This window comes from Rhincodon typus, chromosome 10 (assembly GCF_021869965.1).
Source record: "Rhincodon typus isolate 14 chromosome 10, sRhiTyp1.1, whole genome shotgun sequence".
Classification (NCBI taxonomy): domain Eukaryota; kingdom Metazoa; phylum Chordata; class Chondrichthyes; order Orectolobiformes; family Rhincodontidae; genus Rhincodon; species Rhincodon typus.
Genome location: NC_063341.1, coordinates 70,169,358 through 70,193,695, shown reverse-complemented (window position 1 = coordinate 70,193,695; position 24,338 = coordinate 70,169,358). Strand labels below are relative to the sequence as shown.

The window sequence follows — 24,338 nt, the reverse complement described above, 5'->3', positions numbered from 1 at the left end:
AGGGAGAGGGGAGACCTGTGAGTGCCCCTGGCGAAGGGAGAGGGGAGCTCCTGGGGAATGGAGAAGGAAGACCTGTGAGAGCCCCTGGGGAAGGGAGAGGGGAGACCTGTGAGAGCCCCTGCCAATGGGAGAGTGGAGACCTGTGAGAACAGGCTGAGGAGTGGGGACCGGGCAGAGCTCCATGACTGCTTCAGAGCTTGCGTTGCCCTACTTGGGACCCGACTGCATTTTGAGCAGCCCTGCACTAAAGGGAGTAGGCAAGGCAGCCAGACAGCTAAATGGTTGAGTGCATTTCCTGTTTTCATCTTACAGATAAATGATTTAAAATTAGAGCAGATTATACACCACTCTATGCTTACAACCTCTTATTCTGGGGACAGGGCAGGATAGAGTTTTTTAATATCCAGTCATTGTGTGTGGGCGTTGTTAGTTAGGCAAGCATTTATTGACTGGTTTCTTCCCACAATCCAAAGATGTGCAGGTTAGGTGGATTGGCCATGGGAAATGCAGGGTGACAGGGATAGGATAGGATAGGGGGTTGTCAGTGTGGACTAGATTGGCTGAATGGCCTGCTTCCACCCTGTCAGGGTTCTGTGATTGCCATCTGGCTCATATGTAGGCCCAATCAGGTAAGGATGGCAGTTTTCTTCCCTAAAGGACGTTAGTGAACTAGATGGGTTTTCCTGACAATCAACAATGGATGCACAGTCATCATTTGACTCTTCCAGGGTTCAGATTTCCATTGAATTCAAATTCCACCATCTGCCGTGGCAGGATTCGAACCCAGGTTCAAACCCCAGAATGTTACCTTTGTATCTGCGTTAACAGTCCAGTGATATTACCACTAGGCCATTGTCTCTGATTTTATATGATGAGTAATCCAGAAGCCCAGCTAATGTTCTTAGTTATGACAACTGATGGAATTTAAATTCTGTTAATAAATCTGGAAATAAAGCTAGTCTCAGTAATAGTCGCCATGTCAACTACCACTGATCATTGTTAAATCCATCTGGTTCACAGATGTCCTTTAAGGAAGGATATCAGCCATTCATACCCAGTTTGACCTACATGTGACACCAGCCCCACACGCTCACCATCCTCTGAAATGGTGAGCAGTTAGGGATGGGATGGCAACAAATGCAGAGCATGCCATCAGCAGACACATGTTGTGATTTTTAGAGTTGTCACATGTAATGACCTTTTAAGCATTCACTGATTATTGTTCCTCAGATCAGATGTCTTTACTGGCATACCCCTTGGCTTTGATGCCTGATGAAATTGCAAACTTGCACTTACTAAGTTGCACTATTGGCATGCTCTTTCAGAGCTATCTAACGAAGAAGTAAAATACAATTTCTATCCTATTTCAAAGGAAGATTTATTTTATGTGTAGCATTTTCCAAGACTTCAGGACATCCCAAAGCACTTTATAACTAATGAAGTGTATTTGATCCCTTGTTACTGTTGGAACTGTAGAAACAAGTAAAAGTCAATTTAACTAACTCTTTGCACCAGAGATTTGTTGTTAAAAATAGTAGGTTACACAGTAATATAATGGTGGTATAAAATCTATGGTTCTATATAACTCCAATAGGAATTAACTTATAAGTAAGCATGTAGCCTGTACTGTTTCTGATATATGGAAATATTTGTTGCATGCTGGCAAAGTAGCATTTTGTTTCTGTCTAGACCATGTTTGCCTAAGATTCGTTGGAAGGGACTGGCCTTTGGTGATTGTGTTTAAACAAACATTGAAGAACACCTTTCAAAACTTGAAAACCTGTCTCTTCAATTCATAATCTTTTAAAGCTGATTTAAAAGAAAGCACGGTGCATTTTCTAAAAAGAAGTACATTTATGCTTCCACAGCACTGAGATTCAGGAACAGGACCTTGGTTTAAAAGATCTCCGGGATGTGACAAACAACTTACAAAATATAGAGGCGTGTTTTACAAAGAGCATAAATAGTCGGAGAATTTTAACATCTTTGGGTGAATTGTTTTCAAGTAAGTCAGTGTCATGTGCATTAGTGCAAAATGCAATGGTGTCAGTAGAAGTGAACATGCTAGTGTATGCTAATTGTGCCCAGTATAATTGACAGATTTTTACTTCACCATTCACCCCAGACCTAGAAAACTACCATCTCTAAGAGAACAGAGCAGATAAAATTGCCAAGTCTCTGCCAACGACCTACATGAGTCATGTTCCATTTCAGTCTGACTGTTGTAAGAACAATTTGTAGCATGGATAAAGTCACTTTAATGTAATTAAAACAAATCAGCTTGTACTATATTAGAACTTTGAATACTGCATTTGACTCATGGAGTCATAGAGTTGTACAGCACGGAAACAGACACTTTGGTCCAACTCATTCATACCGATCAGATATTCTGAATTAATCTAATCCCATTTGCCAGCATTTGGCCCATATCCCTCTAAACCCTTTCCTGTTCATTTACCCATGCAGATGCCTTTTAAATGTTTTAATTTTACCAGCCTCCACCACTTTCTGGCAGCTCATACCATACGTGCGCGAAAAAAGTTTCATCTTAGGTCCCTTGGCTCCTGCATACATGAGTTAATCTTATTTTCAGTCATTTATATATGTGTTATATAAAGAAAAATATACATGCATGTGTTAACCTGTACTTTACAATTGTCACCTTCCTGGCCTCCATAATATCCAGTTTGTCAAACTCGACTTGCTTAATCATTGCATTAATATTATTCAAGCAGTTGTTTCAATGTTAGGAAGATGAAGAAGGGATTTTCCAGTAGTCAAATGACACCTACTCATTCATAATTCAGATGCTTAATTCAGGTTTTGCAAGCTTATCCTGGCTGCAGAATTTGATCCAAACGTTGGCATCAGAGCTGTGTGCAGGGCAAATATAGAGAAACCAACTTTGACATCAGCTGAGTACAACACTGTGGAATCGTAGAAAAACTGGTTACTATGTGTCAAAGTGAAAACCTGCCAACAACCAGAATCATCGGGTTAGGCAGAAAGAAAGATGCTTGTGGTTATTACAGGCCAGTTGTCAACGGAGGAGTTCCTTGTGCTGTGGCATTGGGCCAAACACATTCAGCTACTTAATTTTAATAATTGTCCTTCTGTTAGGACCTCAAATTTAGGGTGGTCCGCTGTTGATTCCAGAGTTCAACTCAACTCTATTCCCAGTCCTTTGTTAATAAAACAGCCCATGCCATCCTTCTGCTGGAGCTGTTTTCCTTGGAAAATAGAACTGAGAGAGGATCTCATACAGGTATTGAAAATTTTGAGGGTTCTGGTCAAGGTAGAGTCACTTCTCGTTTCAGTGTGATTTTAACAGATCTGTGTTTGCATTTCTGCCACCTTCTAGGTCAGGCTATTCAATTGGATGCGAACAGTGCTCATCTTCAGCTGAAAATAAGCAGGAAGGGCACAGCAGTTGAAGCTGTTGAAGCAAAGCAAAGTAACTGGTGTAATGCAGAACGTTTCAGCACTTCTCTCAATGTACTTGCCACCACAGGATACATCACTGGACTCCACTACTGGGAAGTTAACGTGAAAGACATTCCTTCCTGGGCTGTGGGGATAGCCTACCAGAGTATTCCACGCATGCTTCCAGGAAGCAAACTGGGAACTGAGGAAAACTCATGGGCATTTTCTTGCTCAGAAAGAGGCCTTTATTGTGCCCAACATGACACGGAGGTGATGTACTTCCACTATGAAAACCAACTGGAAAACGTTGGAGTCTATCTGGACTGTGACAGTGGCATTCTTGCGTTTTGTGATGCAGAATCAGTGCGGTGTTTGTACACGTTTTATTGTACACTAAAGGAACCAGTGTTTCCTGCCTTTTGTCCAAAATTTGATGACAGTGAAGAATTTTCAGTGGTTCCCCTGGTAGTCCACAGTGGTATTATTGACTGAAATAGATGATCATATGTGGTGCCTGTTAGAGTACAAACATAGAGACTTGCTGATTGGTGGTGACATCTCCAGCATCATGGGAGTTCTCAGACTTACTTCCTGCTTCTGACGCTATCTCTGTCCCCATATTCGCTTTGTAGGGCTGAAACCTGCAGTCACTGATTTCCAGTGTTACACTTTGCATTTCATTTACTTTCTTCTTGATTTTAAACCAACTTGTATTCATTTTTTTAACTTTACTTCATCAAAGTTGAACTATTATTCCATGATGTAATTAATAGTAATCTTAATAACTACAAACTTGTTTATTCCTCCAAGGGCTATTATGTGGCTGTTGTTTTGTCTGAAATTGTTTTGTTTTCAGCTCGTCTTGCTAGATTTCCTAAAATAAAGCTGTTTTTGATTTAATGATCCTGGAAATACAAGTCAGGGCCGTGAATGCATACAGGGTGGTCAACTACAGTGTAGAATCAGGAAGTGGAGTTTGATTTACCCACAGTTTAATTGATTGGTGGGTGGGAGATGTCATCAAAGGGATGTGTAAAAAGCCTGAGTTCTGTGGAGTCTGCAAACATTGCAGTACCTGTGAGAGGGGTTTGACAGGGGACTCATGATTGTCACTCCCTCTTAGCTTTGAGGAAGTCTGGAAGAAGGCTGAACCCTGGGGCCTGAAATTGGACTTAAAGGGACACCGCATCCACCATTCGGTGCAGTAACTGGAGTGGGATAGTCAGCCACTGAAGACTGTGGAGGAATGGACATCAATGGAGTGATGAACCAGAGGGTCCACCCTGTGCATGGATATTCACAGATTTGGTAATGTGCGTGTCTAGGGCAACATTATCTGGGAGCTGTGTTGAACAGATCAATTTGGGGTTACCATTTGTGCTATCATTAAGTTGCCTTTCTTCCTTTGTGGGTATGTTTATATGCCCGTATATACAATATGTACAGAAAGAGTGTTCATTCTTTAAAATGAGTTTATCTTTTTAATGTTACTAATTTGTTAATAAAATTGTTGATTGCACACTACATTGACTGTTGAGTAATTTCTTCCTGTTTTGTCCAGAGTCCAGCTCTGAATCTAAGTGAAACTTCACAAGCGACTCTTAAACTCTACAACTTTCAGCAGCACGGGCCCTCCAGTTCCTGGCAGAGTGTTGCAGTAAACAGGAGCCTTTCTGTGACAGGCCTACTTTCCCACATATTAATTCTGCTTTATAATGCATGTTTTGATTTTTCTTTGCACGCACATCCAGATGTAACTGTGAGTGGATGCAGGATAATCTGACAAGCAAAGCAGGGCACAGTACTGAGAATTCTACCAGGTCTGTCTGTCGCAGAGCCACTGGCAAGCCTGGGTGAATATTTATTTTTGTGTTCATGGTGTTGTTGGATGACTTTAGTGCTTTTTGAGATATTGCCATGACTCAGTTGCACAAAATGCACTGCTAATGAAGCCCCACTATTACACAAACTGTCATAAATATGTAACTACCAAATCAATTTATCAAGATTATCAATTTGCCTCAAAAGCTGCTAAAATGCAAATTCATAGTTCCTTGAAAGTAGAGTTGCAGGTAGACAGGATAGCGAAGAAGGCGTTGGTACGCTTGCCTTTATTGGTCAGTGCATTGAGCATAGGAGTTGGGAGGTCATGTTGTGACTGTACAGGACATTGGTTAGGCCACTTTTGGAATACTATGCACAGTTCTGGTCTCCCTGCTATAGCAAGGATGTTGTGAAATTTGAGAGGGTTCAGGAAAGATTTACAAGGCTGTTGCCAGGTTTAGGGGGTTTGAGCTATAGAGAGAGGCTGAATAGGCTGGGGCTATTTTCCCTGGAGCATCGGAGGCTGAGGGTTGGCCTTATAGGAGTTTATAAAATCATGAAGTGCATAGATAGAGTGAATAGCTAAGGTCTTTTTCACAGGGTAAGATGATCCAAAACTAGAGGGCACAGGCAAACGGCGAGAGGGGAAAGGTTTAAAAGGGATGTCATGCAGAGGGTGGTGTGTGTATGGAATGAGCTGCCAGAGGAAGTGGTGGAAGCTGGTACAATTACAACATTTAAACGGCATCTGGAAGGGTATATGAATAGGAAGGATTTAGTGGGATATGGGTCAAATGCTCGCAAACGGGACTAGATTAATTTAGGATGTCTGGTCGGCATGGACGGGTTGGCCCGAAGGGTCTGTTTCCATGCTATACATCTCTATGACTGCATAACTCTATAAGTGTAAGTCACGGAGGGTTTTATCATTAACAAGGAGATCACTGTTTATTGCAAACAAACTTATTCTTTAACAAATGACTACAAAAAACCTAGTTTGCAGCTTAAACTAATATCCCTTTAAATCGTAAACCCCATACACTCGTTCATCAATAAGACAAACAGCTTGACAGAAATATTAATTCTGTAGATCAATCCCTAAACTGCAAGGGTAGATATTTTGTAATCAACCTGTACAGAGATATTATTACATATCCTTTGGAGCAGGTGGGACTTGAACATAGGCCTCCTGGCTCAGAGGCAAGGATACTGCATCACAAGAGTCCCAGATCAAAAAGGTAGGATATGTTGTTTCTCTCAGTTCTTTTGATTCTTAGCAATGATGACATGATATTGTTGCCGGGCAATGGTCGATCTTTGATTGGTAGCTGATCGGGTGGACCTGGGTCTTTTTTGTATTTAAATTCCTTCTCTAGAGTCCATGGGATTTCTTTTACTCTGGTTCCAGAAAGAAGGGGGAGAGACATTAGTTATTTGCAGGCTTCTGGTTGTCTCTAAGTGCACTTCCTTGCAGGATCCTTTATCTTAAGCTGATCCAAAAGGCTATTGTCATTGTTTGTCATACAGCGCAGAAACAAGCTGTTCTGCTCCTATGATGCTGCTTGGCCTGCTGTGTTCATCCAGCCCTGCACCTTGTTGTCTCGGATTCTCCAGCATCTGCAGTTCCTACTATCTCTGATTCAAACTAAACTACATTAATCCCATTTTTCTGCATTTGGTCTGTAGCCTACTCTGCCCTGGCTTCTTAAATATTGTGAGAGTATCTTCGTGCACAAATCCCTCAAGCAGAGCATTCTATATTTCGACCACCATCTGGGTGAAAATATTTTTCCTTTGATCCTCTCTAAACCACTTTCTCCTTACCTTAAACTTATGCCCTCTGGTCTTAGACATGTCTGCCACGGGGAAAAAGATTCTGTCTATGCCTTTCATTATTTAGCATACATCATTCAGACACCCTCGACCTCCCCATCCAACCAGGCCTCCTCTGTCCAAGGAAAACAAACCCAGCCTCTCATCATAACTGAGAAGTTTCATCCTAGGCAGCATCCTGGTGAACAAGAACAGAAGTTGCTGGAAAAGCTCAGCAGGTCGGGCAGCGTCTGTGGAGAAAAAAAATCAGAGTTAACGTTTCAGGTCTGGTGACCCCTCCTCAGAACCCTTCCTTGGCATCCTGATGAATCTCCTCTGCACCCTCTCCAGTACAATCACATCCTTCCAATAGTGTGGCAACAAGAACTGCATGCAGTATTCTATCTGTGGCCTAATTATTCTATGCCCTGGCTATGTTATATTCAAAGACTCTTGGTGCCACTCTGTCTCGTAAAATATCCACCTTACTGTTTGCAAAAGTAACTAAATCCTGTGTACCTAAGTTGTGCACCACAAAATTCCACTTAACCTTCGGGTTGTAAAATCTCTCTTGGTATTTTAGCAGTACAGCTGCGTGCAACTTCCATTTCCCAGTTTACTGTTCAATAAAAAAAAATGTGCTCCCTCACAATGTGTTTTAATTTGTTGCCCGCCCCTGAACTCAACCCTGAAGAAGATGTTTCTTAAACTTATTCCAGTAATCTAAATTGTTGAGTTGCTTTCTGTAGAAACCAGTTGATTTTCATTGCAATTTGTAGGTATGATTGTATTTTCCAAGCTTGTTCTATAAGTCACTTTTTAAAAAAATTGTTCCTTACAAATGATTACTCATAAGATTTTGTATTTCCTAATCAATAATTGGAAAAGGAGTGGAGGAAAACGTACAGAACTTAACTGCAGCACATAGAGGTACTTTGAGCCTCGTGTTGTAAAGGGGAAGGTTCAAAGGTGATTAGCTGCCTGTATGTTCAAACAGTAGTGTACTTTGCAATTTAGTCTGGGCTTCAGGAGCGTCTTTTCAAGTAATATTCACATTATCTCACCCTCCACTAACCAGAATATTCCACAAACGGATGTTGAAGAATTATTCCCTCTGTATTTACAGTGAAAAAGTGTCAAAGTTGGAGAGACTCCAAGCCTCTGAGAGTTATAGCATGCATCAAAGGATGTTTATGTTTGGTTCCCATGATTGCCACAAACTGCAGTGGGTTAACATTTGATTTGCCGACTGCATTTGACCCAAGGTACAAGCCCAGGTAGTGTAGGTGTTATTGTACTTTTCTGTGAATGTACGTAAACTCAAATGGCCATCTGTTTAAAATCCCATTTCCATGTGGCAGATGGGCTACCATCTAAACGATACAAACACAGTGATCCCATTCAACATCATTGCTTTCATCAAGTGTGATAAACCTTACCTTCTTCAGCTACTTCATCAGCGTTCTACCTTCTCTCACCATGTTGAAAATAGAATAATCGCCAATGATTGCACCGTGATCAGTACTATTTACAACAGCTGCAGTCTGTATCCGGATCAAACAGGACCTGAATACATGAAGGCTTGGCTTAAAATGTAGCACAAATGTTACATACCATTAAAGTTCCAGGCCATGACTACTTCCCATTGATATTCAACAACATTGCCATTGCTCAGTCCCTGCCATCATCAACATCTGGGAGTCAAGGCTCAAAACCATATGTTTTTGAGTCCTAATTTTTGGTTTTAAAGGGCTCCTTGAAGGTAACATAGATTTATTAGAAATCAGACTACTATTGAACACTAAAGATGTTGGACCAGGTGAGGAAACATGAATTGGTTCCCTGCTTTTTAACTTCCCTGGTTGATGGCAAAGGTTTACGTTCTTTCTTAACGTGCAGCCATATCTTCCTCCAATTGAAATATAGTTAACAAATTTTTATTGGAGTAGTAAGCAGCTAATTGCAAGGTTTTCTTGTGTTAAAGAAAGAACAAATTTTATTACCCGCACCATCTGAGGGGAATAAAAAGACATTGAGCATGTGGTTTTTCATGAGCCCCTTGGGGCCTCACACACACTTGCACAGGTACAAAGTTAAAAGGGGATAGGAAAGGAAGATAAAAGAATGCACGGTTTACAGAACTTCCAGCATAAGGGTTTAACCTGACACCATGTTTGGTTATTTCATTTGTGGGACCATCAGCAGTAAAATTATTTCAGTCTATTTTCAAGTTCTTGCTTTCTTATTGTTTCTTTTCAATCATGTTGTCACTGGCATTTCTTCTTAAGAGAAAAGGAATGCCTTTGCTAGCCTGTCTCAGCTCTGCTGTCAAAAATCCATCTCCTCTGATTATACCATAGGCAGAGCCTCTTAATGTAGCAGCGTTTTTCTTATTCTGTCCAAAGATAGTGTTTCATCTCTAACATATGAAGATTCTCATGATGGTGCAAACAGTTAGGAGATTTTAAGCTTCCCAAGTTGGGCCTTCTGGCTAATTTCATTGCGCTTGGGGAAATATTAACTTCAGGTATTCAACATAGTTATTAGAACTTAAAATACTAACTGTTTAGTTCATAAAACCTGACCAACCAGAGGGCTCAGTGGCCTAATTCAATGTTTTTGACTCCTTTTTGAAATCCATTTCAGTCCATGAGATTTACAGGTATTAAGTCAGATGAAATTATATGGTAAAATCAGTTAAAATTGTAGGGCATTAGTCCATATTTTACATCATTGTTACAAAGGAAATTAAAGACTCTGTGCTACATGAGCAGCCAAGAATGCAACAGTCAGCATATTGCTTTCCTTCATTCACACTCCCTGCACACAACCTACTTCTTCCTCCTCCTTGTAATGTATTATAGTTGACTTTGTTGCTGTTAATACTTAGCCTTCATCTGGAGTCATTTTAAACTTGTTTTTTTCTCTCTTAATATCAACCATTTAATGTTACGGTTGTTTCCAAATGAGTGAGTAGCTAGTTAACTCAATTTGTATTTTGAGTGTTTCACCTCAAGGTTTAGGTAAAGTTTTGCTTAAACGTTTTACAATGAATATTTTCTTCTTCACTAATAGTTCACTGATTCCCATTCATTCTTGCCAACACTTTTGTGTCACTTCTTTGGAAGGGGGAGGGAGGAGGCAGTTTGTCACCTTCAGCACTGTCAACATTCCTGAGCCCCAGATTCCTCTCTGGCTCTTTGCTCTTCCTCCTACAGCTGTGGCTTCCTTTATTCTGATAAAATGTAAAACCACATGAAGTAGGAACAGGGGCAGGCCATTTTCAACACCTTGAACCTGCTCTGCCATTTCATAGGATCATGGCTGAATAGACAAACCTATTGGGACCCTCTTTTTCATTTACCCGTGTGATGGGGATGTTGCTGGCTGGCCAGCATTTATTGCCCATCCCAAGTTGCCTTTGAGAATGTGGTGTTGATGAACCAGGATAAGGTGCATCAGCAGAGATTCAACAGTGAGTCTTGTTGCCATTTATCTGCGATCTCCTGATGGCGTCATGTAAATCTGAGTGCCCAAGGATGAAGGGTCCATGAGTACATCCTCAATGACCTGCACTGACATTCAGGATCCCCAGTTGACTCATTTAATGAGCTGAACCATTTCTTGTTTATATACGTAAAAGCCGCATCATTTGTTGCTTTCAGTGGGATATTGGCTATATTGACAACATGCACCACTTTGGGGATATTAATGATTTTATAGACTGTGACAAACCTTTCCCTTTGCTGGAGTGGGCATGCTGCAAAGCTGATGAGCTCAGAAGTCTCACTATACATGTACACCCACTTGAGAACCCATACATTCATTAGGGTGCCGATACAACTGATTCCCAGGGAAAACATTTTTTAATTGATAGCACTAGCTCACTGATCTTTTCTGTCAATTGCACAATGTTTCTTTATAAAAGTTTAAGATGTTTCGAGTGCTTGCAGTTTTTGCTATTGATATTTCAACACAGCTGGATGATTGACAGTTTGATACATGGAAAGCAATGATGGAAGTTTACTTTTCTTACACATCCTTTTGTCACAAAAGGGTTAATTGCTTCTACAGAGTGAATTGTAGTTGAATGAGCTTGATGTGCCGTATCTTGACATGAAGTTCATGAAACGCCATGGTCTGATATGATGCAAGTAGGAAGAGTTGGTGGTTAGGTCTGCCTTGGAATAGTTGCCTCCAAACCTGAAAGCACCTATCGCTGCCTCATTCCTGGCTGGCTTCAGAGATAACACTTTCACAGCCACTTTCTCCCAAGTCAGGCATAGAAATCCGAGAACACTGCAAAATCCCACTACCCACCTTGAGGATGAAGATCCAGGCCCATGTACATGAACCCTCTGGGACCATATCCTTCTCCACACTGTAATATTATCTTTAATCGGTATTTTTTATTGTTCTTTCCCGATCTTTCCTAAGAAACATATACCTAGAAATATTTAGCAATTAGACCTGTCCTGTTTTTAACCAAACCTCCATTATAGCCACAACATCATACACGTATATGGTCATCTGTGCCTGTATCCCAAACTCCAGAAGATAAGAGATCTCGACCACATCTCTGACATCACTCATCTACAAATATGTAATATATTAACCAGTTACAGAACAGCTGAAGATAACTTCCTTATTATACAGGATCAGATATCAGTAATTAATGCACAGCTGACCTAAACTACCTTGGTGCAGATCAATATAAATTGCAGTAACTTCATAAGCGTGATCATTTGGGACTAGAAAGGGCTCTGGTTGGATTTCAAACATGAAATCTGTCAAGTTATTTCTCCTGTCCTTTGTATGCTTGCTCGGTGTCGATGTTGTAAGATGTTCTAAAATGAAACTGGTGAATAATGGTTATGATAATGTCGTCATTGCTATTAACCCTGAAATACCAGAGGATCCAAAGCTTATTACAAAAATTAAGGTTGGTACATTAACTGAATCCTTATTGCAGTATTGCAGTTCATTGTTTTTCTTGGATTTTGTTTTAAAGCATTGATCCTGTAGATAAAGCTATTGAAAAGGAATTCTTTAACAATCTCGCATTTGCTAAGCATTATTTTGTGGCTAACAATGGGCTTGTGTGTTAGAAAGATGCCCAACATTCAGCTTTCTCAATGCTGTCATAAAACCCAGTTACTCTATGGCTGGGTTTCGTAGTTTACCCACCCTGTAACCATTAATACCTTTGTTAAACAAAAATCTATCAGACTCTGCTTTAACAGTTTGAATTGACCCTCACCGTCAATAGCTTTTTGAAGAGAGGGAGAGTTCCTCTTTGCAAAGGGGTGCTTTGTGCCATCAACGCATGAGCACCTTACTTCCAATTTTCTGGGAGTTTCTGCCCTCTCGTTCTAGATTATTCCACCAGAGAAAGTGATTTCTTTGAATTTGCCCTATCAAAACCTTTAATTGTGTGTGACATGGGAAGACCATAGTTTCTTGATGGTTTTCCAAGTAGTACAGGGTGGACCTTCAGTGTAGCCCATTTGGATTACACACTCTTCCCCTAGGGAGAGATAGCTTTTAAACTCACACAGTTTAGTCACACTTTGGCAAAACTTGCCTTAAATGTGAACATGATTGTTTCAAGGACAGCACCTTGAGTTCAAATCCTATATTGGCTGAGATTACCATGAAGGTCCAACCTTCTCAATCTCTCCCCTCACCTGTGGCATGGCGACCCTCAGGTTAAACTCACCATGAGTCGTCTCTCTCTCATGAGAGAGTAGTCCTATGGTCCTCTGGGGCTAAGGCAACTTTGCTTTTTACTTTTACTCCTGGAATGTAATAATCTAAAAGCCCAAATCATTCAGAAGAGCACTGCTGTGTTGCCATTGCTTGGTCAGCCACGACCATAACATTGATTGTGAAAGCAGCTTATCATGAGCCAAGTAGAAAGAATCTCTCATTTCCCAGTGACAGCTGTGTCCCTTTAACTAGCCACAATTGGACAGGCTGTCTTAGAATCGTTGAGTCACAGAGATGTACAGCATGGAAACAGACACTTTAGTACAACTTGTCCATGCCGACCAGATAACCAAAATAAACTTAGTCCCATTTGCTAGCATTTGGCCCATATCCTTCTAAACTCTTCCTATTCATATACCTATCCAGATGCCTTTTAAATGTTGTAATTGTACCAGCATCCATGACTTCCTCTGGCAGCTCATTCTGTACGCGCACAATCCTCTGCACAAAAACATTGCCCCTTAGGTCCTTTTTAAATCTTTTCCCTCTCACCTTAAATCTATGCTATCTAATTTTCGATTCCTCCACCCTGGGGACTAGATCTTGTCTATTTACCCTATCCACGCCCCTCATGATTTTATAAACTTCTATAAGGTCACCCCTCAGTCTCCAAAGTTCCAGGGAAAATAACCCCAGCCTATTCAGCCTAGCTCAAACCCTCCAACTGTGGCAACATCCTTGTAAATCTTTTCTGAACCCTTTCAAGTTTCACAACATCCTTCCTATAGCAGGGAGACCAGAATTGCATGCAGTATTCCAAAAGTGACCTAACCAATGTCCTATATAGCTGCAACATGACCTCCCAACTCCTTTTTTCAGTGCACTGACCAACAAAGGCAAACATACCAACCACCTTCTTCACTGTTCTTGTTGAGCAATTTGCTTTTAGCAAAGACGATAATGCATTAATAAACAAGGGATCTTCAATCATTAAAGGAAACAGCTCAGAAACATTCAGATCAATAAGGTGCAAAATGAAAACATTGGTAAATCAGGTTTGAGGACTGCTCTACCTTATGAGGAAGTGTTAGTTTATAATGGAAGTCTTTATCAAAGAGTCATCAATCAGATTATGGTGGAAGGTAGTGTGATAGAGAGAGGAGGAATGATTTTTTTTTCTCACTGGAATGATCAAAATCAGCTTAATGTTCTTCACTTGTATTAATCTCACCATTATGATCCACCACAATTTCCACACTGGGAATAAGGGTCAATCGATGCTACTGTGCTGGTCACCCTTTAAAATGGGGAAAGGAGACCATTTTGTTCCCCGTCCAATTTCACTCAGGGCTTACATAGCAAGCTTGAATTGTGAGTATGAGGCAGAAGAAAAGCAACTTTCATTTATAGATGATGTGGAGGTGCCGGTGTTGGACTGGGGTGGACAAAGTCAGAAGTCACACTACACCGGGTTATACTCCAACAGGTTTATTTAAAACCACAGGCTTTCAGAGCATTGCTGCTTCATCAGGTGGAGTGATTTCACTTGACAACAGAGCAGCGCTCCAAAAGATTGTGATTTTAAATATAACCTGGTGTCATGCAACTTCTGACTTCATTTATATAGCCACCTTAGATGACCTAAGTTCAAGAACAATAATCAAACATAATCTGAATTTCATCATTCCTTTCAGCTGACTGGGTCTTAATTCTGGAATTCCCTCTCTAAGCCTTTCCAGCTTTGTGTCCTCCTTCAAGACATATGTTAAAAGCCACCTTTCTAACCTATAATTATCTGTTAACATCGATTGCGTGGTCAAATTTTGTTTCAATCCCTTGATGAGTGCCTAGTGGCATTTTGCCATGTTAGAGATAGATATGAATGCAAATTCTTGTTGATTGTACAGAAATGTTGTAATATAAGATTATAAATGTCTACCAGTCTTCCCCTACCCAAAGTCCAATTTTAAAGTCCATGAAATAAACTGATAATATTCTACATGTTGAAGAAATTGTTGCCAGTTTTGCATGAGAGTACAGTGATTAAAAAGTTTCGCAACACTGTGTTTCTTTTAGGAAATGGTGAAGTCAGCTTCAATCTTCTTGTACAACGCCACCAAACAACGAGCATATTTTCGAGATGTGAAAATCCTATTGCCCATCACTTGGAGTCCACAGCCCCATTATCAGAGACCAAAAACCCAGTCCTATGAAAAGGTAAAAGCTGAAATGATGGTATTGCTAAATTACTCTTCTCCCATCTCATGGGTATTCGATCATCCACACTAACCTACTTTTAAATATACTGTAACACTTCCATGCCTGCTCTTTGCATCACTAATAATCTATCCTTTACCTCATTTAACCAAATAATCCAAGACAGTGTTTAGAAAACACTTTCTGCTCTACCTTGGATGTTGCTGACCTGCACAAATGCACACTGGATTAGCAGGGCAATTTAATAAAAACATATTTTGTTTCTTTCAAAAGAAACATACTCTTTCCAGCTTTCTCTTATTTATGTAAGTTTTTTTTTGCTTTGCTGTGTTTATATCCATGTTTTTGCAATTTATATTTAACAGTAGTTTGGGAGTGATCGTATTTCCTGATGTTATTTCCTCCATTTGTCTTTTCCTAGGCTGATGTGATCATTGCAAACCCACATACTAAATATGGAGATGATCCATACACTCTGCAGTATGGCCAATGTGGTGAAAAGGGCCGATATATTCACTTTACTGAAAAATTCATGCTAAATGACATCCTGATCAAAGTTTATGGTGAAAGAGGTAACAACTTACAGGATATTTCTTCCAGCTGTGCAGCTGGCTATAATCCATTCCCCTTTCACAGGAAATACACTCGCATTTGTTTTTATATCAGTGAAATTGAGCAAAGCCTTGCTTTACAGAGACATACTCATAGAGTCATAGAGAGGTACAGCATGGAAACAGAGCCTTAGGTCCAATTCATCCATGCTAACCAGATATTCTAAATCAATTTAGTCCCATTTGCCAGCATTTTGCCCCTCCTATTCATGTACCCATCCAGACGCCTTTTAAATGTTGTAATTGTACCAGCCTCCACCACTTCCTCTGGCTCATTCCGTACACGCACCACCCTCTGTGTGAAAAAGTTGCCCCCTAGGTCCCTTTTAAATCTTTCCACTCTCACCTTAAATCTGTCTCCTCGAGTTTTGGACTCCTCTACCCTGGGGAAAAGACCTTGGCTATTCACCCTATCAATGCCCTTCACGGTTTTATAAACCTTTATAACGTCACCCCTCAGCATCCAATGCTCCAGGGAAAACAGCCCCAGCCTATTCAGCCTCTCCCTATAGCTCAAACCCTCCAATCCTGGCAACAGTGTTGTAAATCGTTTCTGAACCCTTTCAGGCTTCGCAAGACCTTTCCTATAGCAGGGAGATCATAATTGAACACGGTATTCCAAAAGTGGCCTAACCAATGTCCTGAAAAGCCTCAACGTGACCTCCCAACTCCTATACTCAAAGAACTGACTAATAAAGGCAAGTACACCAAATGCCTTCAACACAACCCTGTATACCTGTGACTCCACTTTGAAGGAACTATGATGATGATGTTCTGTGAAAGCCCAGAGCCTACTATAACAAACCAATGTCTAAACCTCTCTTACAAAGTGCACCAAGGAATAAGTCAAATGCTGATTGGTTTTGTTGCAATGTGGTGGTATTAAACTCAACTCAATCCTTCATTTTTATTTGTAAACTATTTGATGGACACCAAAATAGATAGAAGTACAGGAGTATTAACAACCACAATGTCTGCAGTAAATGTAAAGATAGAAACAAGGGCTAACATTTTGTATTAATCCATTCTTTCCTTCCTTTCTTTCCTTCTTCCCTTCACGTCTTCTGCTACTCACTCCACTTCCATTTCCTCTATTTTTAGCAAAATATTTGCCCCTGACCTGCTTCACATTAAAGACTGTACTTAGCTTTGATTTTCACTTTGCAGCACCAATATTGGCCAAATGCACTATTTAGGTTTGAGTGAGATAGGTGTTTTAATGAATGTTTCTATTTTTACAGGTAGAGTATTAGTCCATGAATGGGCCCACCTTCAGTGGGGAGTGTTTGATGAATACAATGATCTGACACCCTTTTATGTGGATGATGTTAACATTGAAGCAACCAGGTAGGCTATTCTTCAATTCTGATGGCAGAACTGTTTTGCAGTAGAAAAATCCATTTGTGTTTCCTGCCTATTGTAGAGAAAATTGTTGCAAAGGATAACATTAATACGTTAGTGGGCAAAATTTTCAAACTCCGACAGTGCACATAGATTGCTATTTGGCCCATCAACTCTGTACCAACCCTCTGAAGAACATCTCACCTTATCCCCGGAGCCCTTGCATTTACCCTGGCTAATCCACCTAGCCTACACATCCCTGGACACTACGGGGCAATTTAGCATGGTCAATTCACCTAACCTGCACATCTTTGGACTGTGGGAGGAAACCAGAGCGCCCAGAGGAAACACATGCAGATACAGGGAGAACATTCAAACTCCACACAGTCACCTAAGGCTGGAATTGAACCCAGGTCCCTGGCACTTTGAGGCAACAATGCTAATCACTGAGCCATCTACAAATCTTCTGCTCCTTTGAGTCATGTGGGCAACGGTGATAAAGCGGGGGGAAATACATTTTGCATTTTCTCTTTAGGGTTTACGTGGTGAGTTCTGAACCCCACTAATGATGTTCAACTAGCTTATTTCCATGTTTTTGCCTCTCAGTGTTAGCCAAACTGACCACATTTCTACAGAACTCCCTATTCTCCTCTCCTTCTCCAAGAATCTAGACAACACCAATTCCTGACATGAAATCCAGAACAGTTCCCCAGTAACAGCTCACTGCTTGCTTCGCTGGGCCTTTAGCAGACTCCATCTTCACCATCATTTCCCTGAATGCTGCGTGGACACTGTCCCCTTCCACTCTTCATCCTCACAAGCCGACTTTACCAAATCACCAGCCTCACAACAAAATTCAGACTGATCTTCTGAACCTTTTACTTCTTTATATTTCTAATTTATTCCGTTGACCAATAATGCTGCTTGTTTCTACACTTCTTTTTGTTTCCTATATATTTGATCTTAAATATCTGTACTTCGGTATCTTTGTACCTAAGATGGCATTTTAAATGACCACTGTAAACTTTTCACTGAACTCATTTGGGTACATGACAAGAAAGCTAATTCAATTCAATATTTTCTTAACCACTCTGTCCACTGTGATGCCACTGTCAAAGAACTGTGTATCTGAACTCCCAGGTCTCTCTTCTCAGCGCTACCACAAACCCCACCATTAGCTGCATTAGTCTGGCCCTTGTTCATCTTACCAAAATACAATACTTCACATTTATCCAAATTCAACTCCATCTGCCGCTCCTCAGCCCACTAGCCCAAATGATGAAGATTCCTTTGTAATCTTAGATAACCTTCTTCACTGTCCCCTACCAATTTTGATGTCATCCACAAACTTATTGACCATGCCTCCTAAATTCTCTTCCAAATCGATCATAAAAATGACAAGCAACAGTGGACCCAACACCAATCCCTGTGGAACACTGCTGGTCAAAGGCCTCCAGTCTGAAAAATAATCCTCCACCACCACCCTCTGTCTCCTATCATCAAGCCAATTTTGTATCCAATTGGTAGGCTCTCCCTCAATCCCACGTGATCAAACTTTACTGACCAGTTATCATGCGGAATCTTTTCAAAGGCTTTACTGAAGTCCATGTAGACAACATCTACCACTCTGCCCTCATCTATCTTTTTGGTCGCATCCTCAAAAAACTCAATCAAGTTTGTGAGACACGATTTCCCATGCACAAGGTCATGCTATCTCTGATCAGTCCTTCGCTCTCCAAATGCATGTAAGTGGTATCTCTGAGAATCCCCTCCAACAACTTACCCACCACCGATGTTAGACTCACCAGTCTAGAGTGGCCAGGCTTCTCCTTACAGACTTTCTTAAATTAAGACACAACATTGGTCACCCTCCAGTTCTCCAGCACCTCATCTGTGGCTGTAGATGATACATATATCTCTGCTCAGGGCCCTGCAATTTCTTCCCGAGCTTCCCACAATGTCTTGGGATATACTTGATCTAGTCCCGGAGATATATCCACCTGTACGTTTTTTAAGAATTCCGGCACCTCCTCCTCTGTAATGTGAGCTGTTTTCAAGATATCGACATTTATTTCCCTAGGTTCCATCGCCTCCATGTCTTTTTCCACAATAAATACTGATGTGAAATATACATTTAAGCACTGCTCCTATCTCCTGTGGTTGCACACATGGATGACCTTGTTGATCTTTAAGGGGCCCTACTTTCTGTCCAGCTGCTGTTTTGCTCTTCCTGTACTTGTAGAATCTCTTTGGGATATCCTTTAACCTTATCTGCCAAGGCTATTTCATACCTTGAGTTCTGAGGAAGGGTCACCGGACCTGAAACATTAACTCTGTTTTTTCTTTCACAGATGCTGCCAGACCTGCTGAGCTTTTCCAGCAACTTCTGTTTTTGTTCCTGATTTACAGCATCCACAGTTCTTTCAGATTCTACCTCATATCTTCTTTTTGCCCTTCTGATTTCTCTCTGAAGAATGCCCCGACCACCCTTATACTCCTCAAGAGATTCACTTCATCCCTGTTGCCTATACCTGACATATTATTCTTGACTAGAGCTTCAATATCTTTATTCATCCATTGTTCCTTACTCCTACCAACCTTACCCTTCACTCTAACAGGAACATACTACCTCTGAACTCTCATTGTCTGACTTCAGAAAGCCTCCCACTTACCAGTCGTCCCTTTACCTGTGAACAGTCTACTCCACTCAACTTTTGAAAGTTCCTGTCTCATACTGTCAAAATTGGTCTTGCTCCAAGTAAGAGCTTTAAATATTATACAAGGCTAATCCTTTTCCATGAGATAATAGGAACTGCCGATGCTGGAGTCCGAGATAACAAAGTGTGGAGCTGGATGAACACAGCAGGCTAGGCAGCATCAGAGGGGCAGAAAAGGGTCTATCTCTATCCTTTTCCATAACTGTTTTAAAACTAATAGAATTATGATAACTGGTCTCAAAGTTCTCCCCCACCAATGCCTCAGTAACTCACCTTGCATTATCTCCCAAGACAAGATCAAGTTTTGCTCCAATAGGCACATCTACATGTTGATGAAGAAAATACTCTTGATCACATTTAACAAATTACTCCCCATCCAAGCCCTTAACACTAAAGCAGTCCTGGTCTTACTAACTTGATTGAATTTTTCGAGCAGGTAGCGAAGGTGATCGATGAGGGTAGAGCAGTGGATGTTGTTTACATGGATTTTAGTAAGGCTTTTGACAAGGTCCCTCATGGTAGGCTCATCCAGAAGATTAATATACATGTGATCCACGGTTACTTGGCCGCATGGTTTCATGAGGACATAAGAACATAAGAACATAAGAACTAGGAACAGGAGTAGGCCATCCGGCCCCTCGAGCCTGCCCCGCCATTTAATAAGATCATGGCTGATCTTTTTGAGACTCAGCTCCACTTAACAACCCAATCATCATAACCCTTAATTCCTTTACTGTTGAAAAATTCATCTAGCCTTGCCTTAAAAACATTCAGCAAGGTAGTTTCAACCGCTTCGCTGGGCAGGGAATTCCACAGATTCACAACCCTTTGGGTGAAGAAGTTCCTCCTGACCTCAGTCCTACATCTGCTTTCCTTTATTTTGAGGCAATGCCCTCTAGTCCTAGTTTCGCCTGCTAGTGGAAACAACCTCCCTGCCTCCACCTTATCTATTCCCTTCATAATCTTATATGTCTCTATAAGATCTCCCCTCATTCTTCTGAATTCCAATGAGTATAATCCCAGTCTGTTCAGATTCAGAATTAGCTTGCCCATAAATGACAGCTGCTAATGGAGGAAGGGTGCTTTTCAGGCTGGAAGTCTGTGACTAGTGGTGTTCTGCAGGGATCCGTACTGGGATCTGTGTTATTTGTGATATACATAAGTGACTTAGCTGAAAATGTAGATGGGTGGGCGAGTAAATTTGCAGACGATACAAAGATCGATGGAGTTGTGGATAGTGTGGAAGGTTGTCAGAAGATACAGTTGGATATATATCAGTTGCAGATATAAGTGGAGAAATGGCAGATGGAGTTTAATCTGGGTAAGTGTGAGGTGCTGCACATTGGGAGATCAAATGTTAAGGAAAAATATACAGTTAATGACAGCATTGATGTACATAGGGATCTTGGGGTTCAAGCCCATAGCTTCCCGAGAATAGCCATGCAGGTAGATAGGGTGGTAAAGAAGGCATATGGCATGCTTGCCTTTATTGGTCAGAGAATTAAGTACAAGAGTCAGGATGTCATGTTGCAGCTTTATAAGACTTTGGCTTGGACACACTTAGAATATTGCTTTCAATTCTGGTCACCACATCACAGGGAGGATGTGGAGGCTTTGGAAAGGGTGCAGAAGAGGTTTACCAGGATGCTGCCTGGATTAGAGGGTATAAGCCATAAGGAGAGGCTAGAAAAACTCAGGTTGTTTTCTCTAGAGTGGTGGAGTTTGAGGGGAGATTTGATCGAAGTTTATAAAATTATGAGACACATAGATAGGGTTGACGGTCAGAATCTTTTCCAGAGTTGAAATGTCTAATACTAGAGAGCATGAATTTAAGGTGAGAGGGAGAAAAGTTCAAAGGAGACGTGAGGAGCAGGTTTTTTACACAGAGAGGGGTAGGAGTCTGGAATGCGCTGCCAGGAGTGATGGTGGAGGCAATACGAAAAGAGCATTTAAGGGACTTTTAGACAAGCACATAAATATGCAAGGTGTATGGACCAAGACCAGGCAGAAGGGATTAGTTTAATCTGGCGTCATGTTTGGCATGTTAGGCCGAAGAGCCCGTTCCTGTGCTGTAGTGTTCTATGTTCTATGTCTGAAAAGTTAAAATCCCCTACTATTACAACCCTATTATTCTTGTATATATCTGAGATCTCTCTACATATTTGCTCTTCAGTTTCCTACTGACTACTGGGGAACCTCTTGTACAATCCTAATCAAGGTGATCACCCCCTTCTTACTTTTGAGTTCCACCCATATAGCTTCACTGGATGATCCCTGAGGAACATCCTCTCTAAGTACTGCCGTGATGTTTTCCCTAATTAAAAACACAAATTTCCTTGTCTCTTCCCTCCCTTTCTACAGATTCTAAATCCCAGAACATTGAACTGCCAGTCCTGTCCCTTCCTCAGCCATGTTTCTATAAAACTATGATGCCCCAGTTCCATGTTTCCATACATGCCCTGAGTTCACACACCTTGCTGTCAGATCCCATGCATTGAAATAAATGCAGTTTAATTCTTCAGAGTTACCTCGTTGTCTGACTTGTTCTTGCTTGCCTTGTCTAATTAATTTGCTCTCTTTAACTTCAGAACCATCCTCATCTGTCTCTGTATTCTCATTGCTACTTAGGATCCTCCAACTTCCCTCCCTACTGGTTTAAACTCTCTCGAATAGCACCAGCAAATCTCCCCACCAGGATACTGGTCCCCCTTCAGTTCGGGTGAAACCCGTCCCTTTTGAACAGGTCTTTTCTGCCCCAGAAGAGATCTCAATGATCCAAAATGCTGAATCTTTGCCCACTGCACCATCTCCTCAGTGACTGATTTATCTGCCTATGTTCTTATTCCTACTCTCACTAGCATGTAGCATTGGAAGTAATCCAGAGATTACTACCTTTAAAGCTCTTTCTAACGTCTTACGTAGCTTCCTAAATTCAACCTGCAAACTTTTCTCCAACAATGTCGTTCGTACCAATGTGTACTACAATCCCCAGTCTCTCATTCTTCCTTTCCTTCCAATATGCTGCAACTGCTTTGAGACGTCCTTGGCCCTGGCATCAGGGAGGCAACATAAATTCTTGGTCATGGCCGCAGAATCTCCTGTCTGTGCCCCTGACTGGAGAGCCCCTGATAACAATTACTCGTTCAGGCATCTGGAAGTTTTAAACTCAAGTTGCCAGTCATCTCAGAAACCACATGACACTGCTGACATATGAGTATGGGGTTCGAATCCCGCCACAACTGATGGTGGAATTTGAATTCAATAAAATATTTGGAACTAAGAATCTAATGATGACCATGAACCCATTGTCGATTTTGGGAAAAACCCATCTGCTTCATTAAAGTCCTTTAGGGAAGGAAACTGCCATCCTTACCTGGTCTGCCCTACATGTGACTCCAGACCCATAGCAATGTGGTTGACTCTTAACTGCCCTCTGGGCAATTAGGAATAGGCAATAAATGCTGCCTAGTCAGCGATGCCAACATCCCACGAATGAATAAAGTAAAAAAAAATCAGAAGAACATGGAGATCCTAAATTGTTTTTGTTCATGAGTAAATTCATCACAGTCCCACTCTCTCATTGGACCGAGAGACACAACTGTGGCTAGGTTTAACCTGGAGGTCACCCCTGCCCAAGCCAGTGATGAGATTCAGAAGGCAGGACCTTTCATGGTGATCAGATCTGCCATAGGAATTGAATCCAGCCCTCTGAGCGAACCAAGCCCCACCCTGTCTCCACCTTTGTGAATAATAGTATGGAAAAGGGATGCCAGCAGTTTGTGTTCCATTCCCTCACCGGCTAAAGTTACCCTGAAGGATTCTCCTTCCCAATCTTTCTCCTCACCTTGAAGTGTGGTGACCCTCAGGGGTGACCCATCTGTCTGTCTACTGAGAGGGCAGCCCTATGGTCTAGTTAGACTATGGCAACTTTACATTTACAGAAATCAGAATGATTAACTACGCGCCATGTTTCGTTTCCATTGCTAGGTGTTCAAAGAAAATTAAAGGATTGACAGGCTCTTGTCGTGGGGGTTCCTGTCAAGACTGTGGTCGTGGCAAAGAGCTCCCAGGAAGTGATTGTAACTTCTTTCTAGACAAGAACCAAGTGGCAACAGCTTCAATAATGTACACAACAGGATTGCCAGGGGTAAGTGGAATTATTAAGAGGCGTTTCCCTCGCAAACCATTGACAGCTACGTCTACAAATATTTAACGTACAAAGTCCTGCTGTTCATGGGGTTTACATTCCTTGAAAACATTGCAAATGGTAACTTCACAAAGAGTAATGGGAGTCGATTGGATAGTTTCCAAATATCCAAAAATAATGATACGTACAGTATCCAGTGGAACATAAAGTGCAATAAAAACAATTTTTAATAAATATAATGATGTTCTACATGAGAAATAGTGTAATAAAATGAGGAACATAGCCAATTTCTCTTCGGACCCTTGCTATAAGGCCTCCTGCAGTGCAAATTGTTATAAAGCTGTGGGCCCAGTTGCATCATGGGAGCTGACATACATGTAGTGCAAACTTTACAGTCCTAGCAATACTGTTTTCTGTCATCACGACACCAGTTTGCAGACCATTTTAAGTTTTGAGTTTTCTTCTGTTATATGTATCTACTTCACATTTCTTCAATTTTTTGCACCTGAAAACTGCAGGTAAGCGAAACCTGACCCA

General features: G+C 41.2%; 3 protein-coding genes across 3 annotated transcripts in view; 2 read left to right on the top strand and 1 right to left on the bottom strand.

Annotated features, from left to right (window-relative positions):
• The window catches only part of LOC109935474 (E3 ubiquitin-protein ligase Midline-1-like), a 16,649-nt gene extending 11,702 nt beyond the window's left edge, over positions 1–4,947 (top strand). Inside the window, exons 5-6 of the mRNA XM_048602229.1 lie at positions 1,869–2,005; positions 3,362–4,947. Coding sequence (XP_048458186.1) covers positions 1,869–2,005; positions 3,362–3,915 — 691 coding nt within the window. The 3' untranslated portion in view covers positions 3,916–4,947. The remainder of the gene's footprint in view (positions 1–1,868; positions 2,006–3,361) is intronic.
• The window catches only part of LOC109935475 (protein BCAP-like), a 193,305-nt gene that overhangs the window by 83,569 nt on the left and 85,398 nt on the right, over positions 1–24,338 (bottom strand). The window lies entirely within an intron of this gene.
• LOC109935476 (calcium-activated chloride channel regulator 1-like) overlaps positions 11,840–24,338 on the top strand; it is a 26,203-nt gene continuing 13,704 nt past the window's right edge. The window contains exons 1-5 of the mRNA XM_048602227.1: positions 11,840–12,001; positions 14,845–14,985; positions 15,407–15,557; positions 16,838–16,943; positions 23,642–23,801. Coding sequence (XP_048458184.1) covers positions 11,840–12,001; positions 14,845–14,985; positions 15,407–15,557; positions 16,838–16,943; positions 23,642–23,801 — 720 coding nt within the window. The remainder of the gene's footprint in view (positions 12,002–14,844; positions 14,986–15,406; positions 15,558–16,837; positions 16,944–23,641; positions 23,802–24,338) is intronic.